The sequence below is a fragment of the Muntiacus reevesi genome, chromosome 2, assembly GCF_963930625.1.
Source record: "Muntiacus reevesi chromosome 2, mMunRee1.1, whole genome shotgun sequence".
NCBI lineage: Eukaryota > Metazoa > Chordata > Mammalia > Artiodactyla > Cervidae > Muntiacus > Muntiacus reevesi.
Window position 1 is genome coordinate 267,607,726 of NC_089250.1, and position 13,228 is coordinate 267,620,953.

General features: G+C 53.2%; 1 protein-coding gene across 1 annotated transcript; it reads left to right on the plus strand.

Annotated features, from left to right (window-relative positions):
- The first annotated feature begins 75 nt into the window (after positions 1-75).
- On the plus strand, positions 76-13,084 carry RUVBL2 (RuvB like AAA ATPase 2). Its single transcript, XM_065926470.1, has 15 exons — positions 76-410; positions 2,713-2,767; positions 3,037-3,092; positions 3,379-3,520; positions 5,276-5,405; positions 5,552-5,618; positions 8,357-8,463; positions 8,549-8,642; positions 9,013-9,136; positions 9,466-9,560; positions 9,647-9,765; positions 11,806-11,925; positions 12,294-12,423; positions 12,757-12,871; positions 12,970-13,084. The coding sequence occupies exons 1-15, from the start codon at positions 399-401 to the stop codon at positions 12,993-12,995; spliced, it is 1,392 nt and encodes a 463-aa protein (XP_065782542.1). The 5' UTR covers positions 76-398; the 3' UTR covers positions 12,996-13,084.
- Positions 13,085-13,228: the final 144 nt, after the last annotated feature.

A 13,228-nucleotide genomic window follows, 5' to 3' on the forward strand; every position in this document is an offset into this window, starting at 1 on the left:
GTGAACGGGGTTTGCTCCTGCGCTAGCTGATTGGCCTTCAACCCTGTCAATCCGAATCTTGAGGCCTCAGAGTTGGAGTGGGAGGGAAGAAGGTCGATAAGGAGGAAAGGAAGCGTGGGGAACGTGTGGTTGCCCGAAGAAGTGTTAAAAGAGTTTTGCAATCGCCTTAGCGAGGAGGCTCTGGGTAAAAGGAGGAGGAGTCAGGAAGCGAGAGGAATGGACGCAGCCTCGGCGCGTGGGCGGGGCCTAAAAAGTGACACCACGCCCCACCAGGAGAGTTTGCATATTTATAAAGAACCACCGAGATTTTTGGATGACTTGGCAGTCTAGAGGGGCCAGAACACTTCGTTCCTAGCGCGTTTCCGTTTCCGCTAGGATATTGGCGGTTGGTGAGCATCATGGCAACCGTGGTGAGTGTCGGCGTGCTGAGGGCTGAGGAGTCTCAAGCAGGGGGCTGGACGGGGACTCTTGGATCTTAGTGGAGAGGAGGCTGAGGACCTAGACTCCTGGGTCTGAGGAAGGAGGGAGCTGGGGGCCCGGGCTTCTGGATCTGAGGGAGGAAAAAAGAAGAGACTAGGATCCCGGCATCCTGGGTTCAAGTGAATATTTACGATATCAGTGGTCATATCCGACTCCATCATCTTGTAGGAACTCCAACTTCCAATCCTCTGGGCGCAATCCTCCTTTGCTTTGAAGTCTGATAAGGGTTGTAGTGTCTTGGGCTCCAAGCCATACAACAGTCTTGGGTTTGTTGGTGGTGTGAGTGGTACCTGAGTGCAAGGGGAAACACAGGAGGGGCCTGCCGTATGAGCTTCAGATCGTGGAGTTGCTTACCGAGTCTTGAGCCAAAAGAAAGAGTGTTGAGAACGCCCAGTCGAAAATGGCTGTGGGCACAGAGGCTTGAGATCTTGTCATGGAATTGTTTCAACTGTTTTCATATTCCCAGCACTTCATCAGGGCATGCCCAGTGTGGATGCTCAGTAAGTTATCACTTGAATGAATACATGTGAACTCCGTAAAGGAGAGACCAAGTATACTGGGTCAGGCCCCAAGTACTTTTCTGAGAAACATCTGAATAAAGAAAAGGATGTGGCCTTAGCTTGGGGGTTGGACCTGGCTTCCTGGAGGCCTCAGTTCCCATGGTAACCCCAGTCAAGATGGGGCTAGGATGGAGATGAGATGGTGCCTGTGGTGTGAACTATGACTCTGTTTCTGTTGTCATGGCAAAGGGGAGTGGATGGTGAAGTGGAAGAGGAAAGGGCAGTGGCCACCCTCCTGAGACACAGTTCCCATGGGTGTGGATAAAGTATTGGAAGTGTGAGGGGATGGTAGGGGCAGAGTTTTGTAATGACCTCTGTTTCCATGGGATCAGTGGGCAGCAGGGGGTAGGAGAGGCTTATGTTGAAAGGAAAGGTTTTGTAGGAGGCAGGTCTGTTTATGTTGGGATGGCTAAAGTTTGGGATTCCTGGATCAATGTCTCTTTTCTGTCTCAAGTAATGTCAGATAGGCTGTGTAGGGGTGAGTGGGAGTATGTTCTCAATCTTCTGGTAGTGATTTGGGGGCAGTGACCAACCTCCTGTGAGGAAGAGTAAGCGGGAAGTGTCACAAACAGCAAGGGAGGAGGCGTGTGACCTGATGGTGGTCAGGAAGTCTGAACTCTTGGTTCCAGAGAGAGGAGGGTTTTCCTTGGGTCCTACGATTGTATCTCCTCTCATTCTGGTTAGGAGACCTGTGAGCAGAAACAGGGTTGTGGGCAGGTGGCCAAGGAGTTGGGTCAGTATGCTGACTTTTTAGGCCTCCTTTCTGTATTAACCCCGGAGAGCCACTGATCTACTTTATATCTCCGGATTTATCTATTCTAGACATTGCATATAAATAGAATCATATGACAGGTGACCTTTTGTGTCTGGCTTCTTTGACTCAGCATAGTGTGTTCAAGGTTTACCCTTGTAGCGTAGATCAGAGATTCATACCTTTTTATGGCTGAATAATATTATGTTGTGTGACTACCCGTATTTTGTTTATCTGTTCATCCACTGATGGATATTTTGGGTTATGAATAACACTGCCATGAGTATCTGAGAGGATCCCCCCTGGGTTCTTGAATTATCCCAGGCAGTGTTTACTGATCTCTCCCCCCCTTCATGAGAAGGGATAGTGTCTGAGTTTGCTCTTTGGAGAGCTGGGGACACAGGAGGCCTCTGTGCCAGCTTGTTGAATGAGCTCAGGATGTCATTCATTCCAACCCCAAACACTGAGCCCCGAGGTAAAGCAGTGAGATGTGTGCTGTGCCCTTCTTGGGATAGAGCATCCATTAGAGCCGAGAGCATTGATCCAGCAGTCTCTCTTATGGGCGTGAGATTGACGCCCTTCCTTCTGCTTGGATATCCAAAGACCCTAGAACTAGCCAGGCAGGGGCTGAGGCGAGGGAGGGCCTTCCTTAATGACTGATGCTTGATGTAATTCAGTGAGGGTGGGGAGAGCAGGACCCAGGGACCTGCACATGCAGAGGCCCAGTGACAGAGAGCCGGGACTAACAGTGTCATGGGGTCAACCCACCAGCGTTACTGGGTGATTGCCAAGGAAGGGTCTGGTGTTTGGGCTGCCAGCCTGCCTCTGGGGAGGAGAGAAAAGGACTGTTTCATGGGAGGGGGGCAGAAGGGACAGCTAGGACCAAAAAGTCTATACTGTTGCCTCTTCCTCCAACCCCAGACAGCCACAACCAAGGTTCCAGAGATCCGTGATGTGACACGGATTGAGCGTATTGGTGAGTGAGCGTGGATCCGGAACGGGCCCTAGGGTCTGCCTGGCCCCTGTGCCCTTGACCTAGCCCATCTACCCAGGACCCCCAAGAAGGGGAAGTCCCGCACACCATCCCCCATTTCTCCCCCCATCTAAGCAGGAAGGATCCTGAGTTCCAGAGCAGATCAGATGCCGGAGGGTGGGGTGGACCATTGCCAGGCCCCAATCCCTCACACCATGCATTGACAGGAGCTAGCAGGTAACCGTGTCTTCTGGTTCTTTCTCCGAACACAGGCGCTCACTCCCACATCCGGGGGCTGGGACTTGATGATGCCTTGGAGCCACGGCAGGTAGAGCCCAGGGGGGTGGGGTGGGAAGGCTTCTCTAGGGAGGCCTCAGGTGGAGGGGACCCAGGGCCCTGGGGAATGCAGGGACTGTGTTATGATCTTTCAGATCTTCAGCTGTGCTGTATTTATAAAATTCAGCCACACATAGGTCTCTAAAAGATGGGGATGGGGAAAAGCCTTTTTTTTCTGAAGTTCCAGCCAATAGTTTGGGCTTGAAGGTGGTAGAAATGCAGTAGCAGCTCAGTAGAAAGTCACCTTCCTTATATGTTTTGTCACCTCCTACCCCCAGGCTTCCCAGGGCATGGTGGGCCAGCTGGCGGCTCGGAGGGCAGCCGGTGTGGTGCTGGAGATGATCCGAGAAGGGAAGATCGCTGGCCGGGCGGTTCTCATCGCTGGCCAGCCGGGTACTGGGAAGACAGCCATTGCCATGGGTAAGGCACTTCTCCAGGCAGTAGCTCTTTTGGCCTCACCGGATGATCCTCCCATGTAAGTCAGGGTCAGGTTCAGCCATGTCTAACAGCACAAAATGGCAGTGGCTTAAACACTAAGGGTTTGTTTTGTCACGTAGAAGAATCTGAACATAGGCCAATCCAGGCTTGTTGAGCAGTCCTATGAGGGCTCCTACTGTCTTGCCTCAAGATCACTTGCTTCCATGTCAGGGACACCTCAGGTTGCAAGAAGGTGGCCTATGCTCCAGCCATCCCACCCATACTGCATAGAAGAAGAAGAAAGGAATTGCAATGAGGGTGTATCTCCTAGAGGTAGCTCCTTTTAAGCAGCTGTCTCAGGGCACCCACATTCTGTTGCTTATATTTTATTGACTAGAGTTTAATGACCACACTCTACTGCACAGGAGAGAGAGAGACATTAAAACTTTGTTTTATATTTTAATTGGGACCACTGCTACCTTAGTGAAATGGGTGTTCTGGAACAAAGGAAGATGAGCATTGTGTAGACAACCAGCAGTCTCTTTTGCAATCCATTAGTGATTTAAGAGCTTTTTACTCACAACTGTCCCTTATCCTTGTTGGGCTCTTATCTATCCTTCAAAACCGCACTCCGACATCGTTTCCTTGTTGAAGGTTTGCTGGACTCTTCTGTCTCCCCACTATTCTCACCTTTGTGCCTGGACTATGGGGCCAGGCAGTGAGACTCAAGGTAACAGCTAGGTCCTCAGTTAAGAAAAAGTAACACTCATATTTGGGGACACTAAGACGATTAAGACCGAAGTCCTGACCTGGGGCAGGTGTTCGTGGACACAGTCCCGTCTGTGTAAAGAGCAGAGGCGGCTTCTCCTGCGATGAAGGGCGATGGGAGAGAATGGGGTGGCAGCTGTCAGGAGGGACATCCCAGGCGAGTTAGTACTGGAACTGAGACTCTGGAAGTCTGGGAGTCCCCTGGATAGACAGTAGGGAGCACGATATCCAGGCGCAGAGTGTGGCATGCCTCTGGAAAGGGGACCAGGGAGAGTTGCCAGCTCGCACTGCTCAGGAGGGTTCAGTGACTTCCTGTCTGGGAGACTGGGCTCAGAGCTGGGCAGAGACTCAGGAAGGGGAGCCGGCAGAGAGGCCCGGAGCTTGGAGTGATGGCAGGAACTGCCCGCTGTCTGCCAGCTGACCCTAGGCCGCAGAACATAGAGGAGGCCCTTCCCTGTGCTGGTTCCAGGGCACGTGTCAGGGTCACGGTTGAGCACCAGGGCATGCCTACCCGCCCTCATCATCGCTCCTATGCAGAGATGTTGTCCCCTGCCAGCGCTTGTTATTTATGGTTCCCATTAACCAGAGGGGCAGGCTGGCTTGGGGAGCAGCCTAGGCTTCTTAGGATAACTTGGTGCTAAGCATTGAAGCCGGGATTCAGACCTCCACAGTCTCTCTTAACTTTCTCTTTCAGCCCCTTGCCTCCACCCTTGCTCATCTCCCCCAAGCCATGAGGCTAAATAGCTCTTAGAGATTGGGAGGCAGGTCCAACATGATTGTAGAGTCGTAAAGTTTATGGTCTGGGCAGCATGGGGTTCCAACCCAGGGCCTCCCAACATGGTCCTCCATCGCTCGCTTTCTCCAAGTCTCCCTGTCTGCCCTGCAGCACCCAGCCCCTCTTTCATGCTCCTCCTGTCTGAAGAAGGAGAAGAGCTGGTTGGGGACCTGGTGCCTGGACCACCTACCCAAACTGCCTCCCCTCCTCCTCAGGCATGGCACAGGCCCTGGGCCCCGACACCCCGTTCACAGCCATCGCAGGCAGTGAGATCTTCTCCCTGGAGATGAGCAAGACAGAGGCGCTGACCCAGGCCTTCCGGCGCTCCATCGGCGTGCGCATCAAGTAAGCAGGAGTGATGGTAGCTTCCAGCAGCCTCGGGACGCCCTCTGAGGGATGCCAGCTCGTTCTGCGCCCAGGGGCCCACAGGGGTGAGCAGTTTCTGAAGGCCCAGGCCATGGGCTATCTCCTTAGATCTGTTCTTTGGCCAGGGAGGAGACCGAGATCATCGAAGGGGAGGTGGTGGAGATCCAAATTGATCGGCCAGCCACGGGGACGGTGAGTCTGCTCCCGAGTCTAGACTACTCCAAGGGCTGGAGGGTGAGGGTGCTGGGTCTTCACTGAGGTCAGAATCCCATGGAAGGTTCGAGATGCAGCTTAGAGTCATCCATATGCCAGCAAGAGAGGGTTGGTTGAATTGATGGTGGTTTGTCTATTTGTGAGAGGCGCTGTGAGCTAAGTGGTAGAACAATGGAAAAGGATATGGAAAAGAACATATATGTCTAACTGAATCACTTTGCAGTACAGCAGAAATTAACACAATATTGTAAATCAACTATACTTTAAAAAAAAAAAACCAAGCAATGGAATGACAGAGGAGGTCTTGAAGTTTCTCACAGTTAATTCCTAATAGTTAGGCTTACAGACCCATTGGATTTATAGATCCTAATACCTTAACTGTACTCCAGTAAGAATTAATTAACAGAACTTTCCCGATGGTCCGGTGGTTAGGACTCTGCAATTCCACCACAGATTCAATCCCTGTTCAGGGAGCTAAGATCCTACATGCCGCTCAGCCATAAAACCAAGACAAAGCAGAAGCAATATTGTAACAAATTCAATAAGGACTTTAAAAATGGTCCACATCCAAAAAAAAAATCTTTAAAAAAAGATTAAAAAAAACCCTAAAACTTAGCCAGCACCCCCACCCCTGCCCCTTCCTTCTGCCTCTTTCTGCAATACCTCATAGAAATAGCTGCCCTCACCTGTTTTGAGTTTCATTAGCTTTTATCACCCAACTGTGTATTCCAAGATTGCCCATTTAAAAAACTTCATGTCTTTTAAGTCTTCTTTCATAGTCTGGTTTCCCCTTCATCTCTATCTCTCTTTGTCTTAACAGTTTTTCTGTAGGTCTCTTGTTTTTCACCGACATAAAATCACATAACATAAACTAACCATCAACCCTTTCAGAGTCGTTCCTCCTCCCCTCCCACCCCACCTGCAGTCCCTGGCAACCACAAATCTACTTCCTGTCTTAATGGATTTGCCTCCGATGGAATCCGACAATATATGACTTTTTGTGTATGTCTTCGAGGTTCATCCATGTTTGTAGTTCTCTGTTAAGTATTAAGTTACAGGTGTTAATAAAATGCTAAATAAAAGAAAATCTAAAATTGTTTCAAATCCATTGAACTGATGCATAGTCCTACCTTCCATTTCTGTGTCTTGTAGGAACACTCTCCTCTTTTTTCATTAGCTTCTCATTTTCAGTGGAAATAGACTTAAAGTGAATAATTGCGGTCAACTTGCACTTTTAGCACTTGTAACAGCCTCCTAAGTTAGTCTTATCTATTGGCAATTAAATTTTGAAATTTAAAAACGTGGTGAAGGAGAAGGAAATGGCAACCAACTCCAGTATTCTTGCCTGGAAAAGTCCATGGACAGAGGAGTCTGGCGGGCTGAAGTCCATGGGATTACATGACTGAGCATGTGTGCACGAGGGTGGAGGGAGATGGGTTGGGGCAATAAAGTGGTAGAACTGAAACAAAAAACAAACAAAAAAAAACGTGGTGAGAAACAAAAAATATGATAGAAGACTCTTTTAAGTATAGGGAAAGCTATTCCCCAGATAGTTCTTTCAATTAGAGATTGATTAATCTCAAAAAGAGATTACAGAAGAAATCCATGGATATATCCTCATCAAAATGAACAACCAGGGACTTTCCTGGTGGTCCAGTGGCTGGGACTCTGTGCTTCCAAAGCAGGGGGCCTGGGTTCGATCCCTGGTCAGGGAATTAAGATCCACATGCCCTAGCCAAGACCCAGCACAGCCAAAAAGAAAAACTGAAAATGAACAACCAAAACTCCCTTTAACTCCCTCCCCAAACCCACCTGCCACCTGTCCCTACAAAGGGAGCAGCATCTCGCTATAGAAACAACTCCAGGAAACAGGTGCGACAGGACATGCTGGAAAAAGCCCAGACTTGGTGACTGTTTATCCTGTGGGGGGGAGTGTGACATTTTGTTTTCTTAGCTTATCTGGTGGGGAGGGTGTGTGGCATTTTTGTTTTCCTAGCTTATCTCTTGGGGATTTTTGTTGTCTTAGCTGTGTTCTTCTGGGTTTGAGGTTAACAAAGGACCTCCTTTTATTTGGGTATGAAAAACAAATGTTAGAGTGGGACTCCCCTCCCCTGACCCTTCGGTGGGACCTCAGGTACCTGTTGTTTTTACAGATTTCCTCTTTTAGGTTTTTGTTTGTTTCTCTTTGGGGGGCAGGGGGGCAGTGCTCATGGCATGTGGGGTCTCAGTTCCTCAACCAGGGATCAGACCCATGCCTCCTGCATGGGAATTGTGGAGTTTTAACCACTGGACCAACCAGGGAAGTCCCTGTTTGTTCCTTTACTGGTTTTAATTTATTTATTTAGGCCGAGCCAGGTCTTAGTTGTGGCATATGGGATCTAGTTCCCTGACCAGGGATCGAACCTTGGCCCCCTGCATTAAGAGTACAGAGTCTTATCCACTGGACTGCCAGGCAAGTCCCCTTTACTGGATTTTTTTTTTTTTACTGGATTTTTAATAACAACTTTATTAAGGCGCAACTGACCTCCAATAAGCCATGCCCTAGAAAGTTTTCAGGATTTTAGGTTTTGACATACACATACCCACAAAGCTGTCACCGAGGCTGTGACAGTGGATATCTTCTTCAAGCCCCCAGCACTGCCCCATGTCATGCTGGTTCTGAAGCTGTGCTCGGGAGACATCAGGGCCCTCTAAACCCCTTACCTATCACCCCTCAGGGCTCCAAAGTGGGCAAGCTGACCCTCAAGACCACAGAGATGGAGACCATATATGACCTGGGCACCAAGATGATTGAGTCCCTGACCAAGGACAAGGTCCAGGCCGGGTGAGCAGTGGGGGCCACACCCGGTGGCTGGGGTAGGGGGGCTCTAGCTCTTCCTGTCCTCACCCCTGCCCTCCTTCCCTTGCAGGGATGTGATCACCATCGACAAGGCCACAGGCAAGATCTCCAAGCTGGGACGCTCCTTCACACGTGCTCGTGACTATGACGCCATGGGCTCCCAGGTGGACAGGGCTCCTGGATCCCCTCACTTAGGCACCAGCATGTTTCTCTCTCATCCTTCCCCCAGCACCCACAGGGTCTGGATCCTCCTGTCACCCCAGCCCTGTGTCCCTGGCCCTCCTGGTGCTTCCCCGTACCCTACAGGACAGCCAGGGACCCTCAGCTTCTTGGTTTCCGGGTCCTCCAGGAACCCCTGTCCAGTGCTCTGGACTGCCCGAGTCTTTACCCCTCAGGCGTGGGGTTTCTGCATAACCCCCATCTGGATTCCTAGCTCCATTCCGGGGAGCCCGTCTCCCCTCGACAGCCCCCCGGGGCCCCCGCTTCATGCTCTTTTCTGCCCTTGTTTACCCTGCACCCGCCCCGGCCCCATAGACCAAGTTCGTGCAGTGCCCAGACGGGGAGCTGCAGAAACGCAAGGAGGTGGTGCACACGGTGTCCCTCCACGAGATCGACGTCATCAACTCCCGCACTCAGGGCTTCCTGGCGCTCTTCTCAGGTGAGGCCCATCCGTCCCACCCCCGCCGGGTGGCCCCCTCCCCTCCCCGCCATGCACCAGGACGGCCTGGCGTTTCCCTCCCCTCCATCCCTCTTTGCCGTCTTCCGCTCTTCTCCACCTGTGGTTTGCCTCGTCTCTCCCCGTCTGTTGCCTCTCTGGGACGTCTCTGTCTCCCCAGCCGCTGTCGTGTCACCACTCCAGCTCGCTCTGTGTGTCCCCGGCTTCCTGTCTCTCTCTGCCTTCGTCCATCCTCCTCCCCCACCCCCGGCCCTGGATCCCTGTCTCCTCTCTGACACCCTGCCCCCCCACCGCCACCCCGCCTCCTGCAGGTGACACAGGGGAGATCAAGTCCGAAGTCCGAGAGCAGATCAACGCCAAGGTGGCCGAGTGGCGGGAGGAGGGCAAGGCGGAGATCATCCCGGGCGTGAGTACCCGGGCCAGGCCAGGTGGGGGGGCGCGGGAGAAGAGGGGTGTGGGAGGTGGGTGTGACACCCGCCCAATGGCCCCCAGGTGCTGTTCATCGACGAGGTTCACATGCTGGACATTGAGAGCTTCTCCTTCCTCAACCGGGCCCTGGAGAGTGACATGGCGCCTGTCCTCATCATGGCTACCAACCGCGGCATCACCCGGTGAGCCCCCGCTGGCCCCGAGGAGGCCCCGGGAGAACAGGGAGCAAGTCGCTCGTACCTCACTGCTGCATAGAAATAAAGGGAACAGAACTTGGTATTTTCTCTTGACCTAAGGATACAGTGGAAAAATCCCTGAGGCAGGAAGAGTACCAGACAACGTAAAGCTTGGGCGCCTCTGCCGTGGGGTTTTGCTGTGCCCGGTTCTCCCTGCTGGCTCTTCCTCGCCTCATCTTCAAAAGCCCACAGGAAGGGAGAAGGAAGTGGGGGGCAGAGAGCTCAGGAGAGCTGGGGGCCTGAAGGCCGCACCCAGCACGGCCACCTGGACCCGTTGCCCGGGGCTGCTCAGGTGCGTGCTTGCAGACTGGTGCCAGCTGAAGCACAGGGAAGAAAGGGCGCGAGTACCAGGGTAAGGGGCAGGTTGTCCCTGGCTCTTGGCTCAGCATTTCCTCAGAAGGAGCTCGGGTGCTGGATATCGTCTCAGCCCCATCCCGTTCCCTTCTCTCGCTGCAAAACACATACTGCAGGGCCTGTGGGATCTTAGTTCACCAACCAGGGATCTAACCGGCACCCCCTGCATAGGAAACTTGGAGTCTTAATCACTGGACCACCAGGGAAGCCCCTTATCTTACTAATTTTATATTCTGGCCATGCTACATGGCTTGCCACATCTTAGTTTCCCAACCAGGATTCAAACCTGTGCCCTCTGCAGTGGAAGCACGGAGTCGTAACCACTGTACCACCGAGGAGTTCCCTCAGCCCTGTTTTCAAGATGGGGGACAGCTAGGCCCGGTGACTTCCCCATGGTCACATGTGGAAAGCAGCAGGGCTGGAATTTGGTATCCAAATGAGCATGTTTGTGGCAGCTAAAGGTCAGGCCATGGGATCAGGGGCGTCACTTGTGAGAGGCTGCAAACCCAGTCACTCCTTATTATCCTGCAGATATCTTCCATATTTGTGATTCTGCTTACTTGCTACAGATGGTCTGTAGCCCCCAAATTGATATTTGCCACACTTTGGCCGTCATTCACGGATGTGTGCAGAGCAGGGAAAAATTGAATGGCCCACGGCAGACAGTCCAGGCGAGGGTCAAAGCAGGTGATGCTCCGCCTCCTAGTTTCAGCTCACATGCTATAATCAAGCGTCCTTTTCTTGATCTACTCGTTGCCACTGACGTCACACTGTATGCTGTTTGTTCCTGATGATTTTGCACTTTAAAATGGCCCCTAGGGGACTTCGCTGGCAGTCAAGTGGTTACGAGTCCACACTTCCAAAGCAGGCAGCAAGGGTTTGATCGCTGGTTGGGAAACTAGGATTCCACATGTTGTGTGGAGCGGCCAGAAAATTAAATCACAAAGTGTCCCCCAGCTGTCGAATGTCTCTGAGCACAGCAGGGATGGGCCGTATGGAGAAAACACATGTTAGATAGCATCCGTCAGGGACAAGTTCAGAGGCTATGGGCATGACTTCAGCATGAAAAGTCAATAGTACATACTGAGTCGGGTGTCTTTAAACAGAAACACCTGAAACCAGGCTATCTGGTGGCCAAACATTGTGACAGAGACTGTCAGGAGCCTAGCCATGTGTTACTGTTTCCTCCAGGGGCAGTGGTTCAGTACTTGCTAATTGAGTGATTGCCCCCAAGTTATAGATCACAACTCCCACACATAACAGGAATCTGCTATTTCCTGGCGCCGGCCATGTGCCTGACCTGGTGCTGGGCCAGGTGCAATGGGGGTACAGGGTGGGCCCAGTCCCTCCCTTGTGTAGCTCTGGGTCCAGCAGAGGAGTGGGACCTTGATGCAGTAATCCAAGACCTAGATCTCTAGCTCAGACCAGCCTGGTTCCGAAGGGGGAGCGACGCAGTTAGGGGGCGGTGACGCCAGCCTGAAGCTGAAGGCTCAGCGGTATTTGGCCCAGTGAGTGGTCTGTGACGAGGGGGGTGGGTGGGGTGGGTGGGGTGGGGTGTTCTGAGTGTAGAGAAAGGAGGGCCCGGTTCTAGGGGCGTCACCCTGATGGCCCTCCCTTCCTCCTCCTCCCCAGGATCCGGGGCACCAGCTACCAGAGCCCCCACGGCATCCCCATCGACCTGCTGGACCGACTGCTCATCGTCTCCACCTCGCCCTACAGCGAGAAGGACACAAAGCAGATCCTTCGCATCCGGTGCGGGCGGGGTCCCACCTCCCAGGGAGGACCAGGCTGCCGGCCAGAGGGGCTGGTGTCCACCCTGCTTGACGCGTGGGGACCGCTGAGGCCTGCGGAGGAGGTCACGGCCTGGCAGAAGCAGGGCTGGGCAGGGCATCCGAGCTGTGGCCTCTGATGGGTGGGCGGGGCTCTTTGGACAAGGGCGGGGCTGTGCAGGTGCCTGGCACAGGGGAAAGAGCCCTGAAAGGGGGAGGCTCGGGAGGCCCGAGGTTGAGGTCCAGCTCCTGCCTCGGTGGCCCTTCTCCGCGTTCTGGGCTTCCGAGGATTATTCTGACTCCTCACGGCTCGGTCCCTGGCTGAACACCCCCGCCCCTCCCTGCCCGCAGGTGTGAGGAGGAAGACGTGGAGATGAGTGAGGACGCCTACACGGTGCTGACCCGCATTGGGCTGGAGACCTCACTGCGCTATGCCATCCAGCTCATCACGGCTGCTAGCCTGGTGTGCCGGAAACGCAAGGTGAGCTGCCGAGTCCACCCAGCGTCAGAGGAGTGAGCAGTCCACACGCCACTCCCAGGGCTTTCCCTGGGTGGTTGCATTTAGTCCCAGAACTTAAAAGTTTTCGAAGGCAGGGAACTTCAGGCCCTTGGGTGTATTTCTGTGGCTCCCAGCCTGACATATGGGAGGTGCTGGGTAAATATCTGTTGGCTGCCAGTTGATGCTGTTAAGTCCATTTTACAGATGAAGAAACTGAGGGATGGAGTGGTGGGGCCCACAGCCAGGAGGCGGCCATGGCAGGACGTGACCTGGCCCCTGGGTGGGGCCCCCCTGAGGTCTCATGTCCCCCATCAGGGCACCGAGGTGCAGGTGGACGACATCAAACGGGTCTACTCGCTCTTCCTGGATGAGTCGCGCTCCACGCAGTACATGAAGGAATACCAAGATGCCTTCCTCTTTAACGAGCTCAGTGAGTATCCCCATCGTGCCTGCCCTGGAGAGGGAGGAGGGAGCCCTGGCCCTGCCTACTGGGCCGCTCTGACCACATGGCTTTCCTTCTCCCCACAGAAGGTGAAACCATGGACACCTCCTGAGCTGATCACCTTTCCCCCTCACCCCCACCCCCGTTTTCTACTAGAGTTCTGACACTGTGACTTTGTATAAAATGGTTCTGAAACTGGACCCATCGTGTGTGTGTGTGTGTGTGTGTGTGTGTGTGTGCGCACGCGCACGCGCGCATGCACAAATGGGTACACACACCCGAGCCCCTAGAAAGACAACCCCGGAGTGCAGTTTGACGAGTCTTTATTAGGAAGGGAGGGGAGGA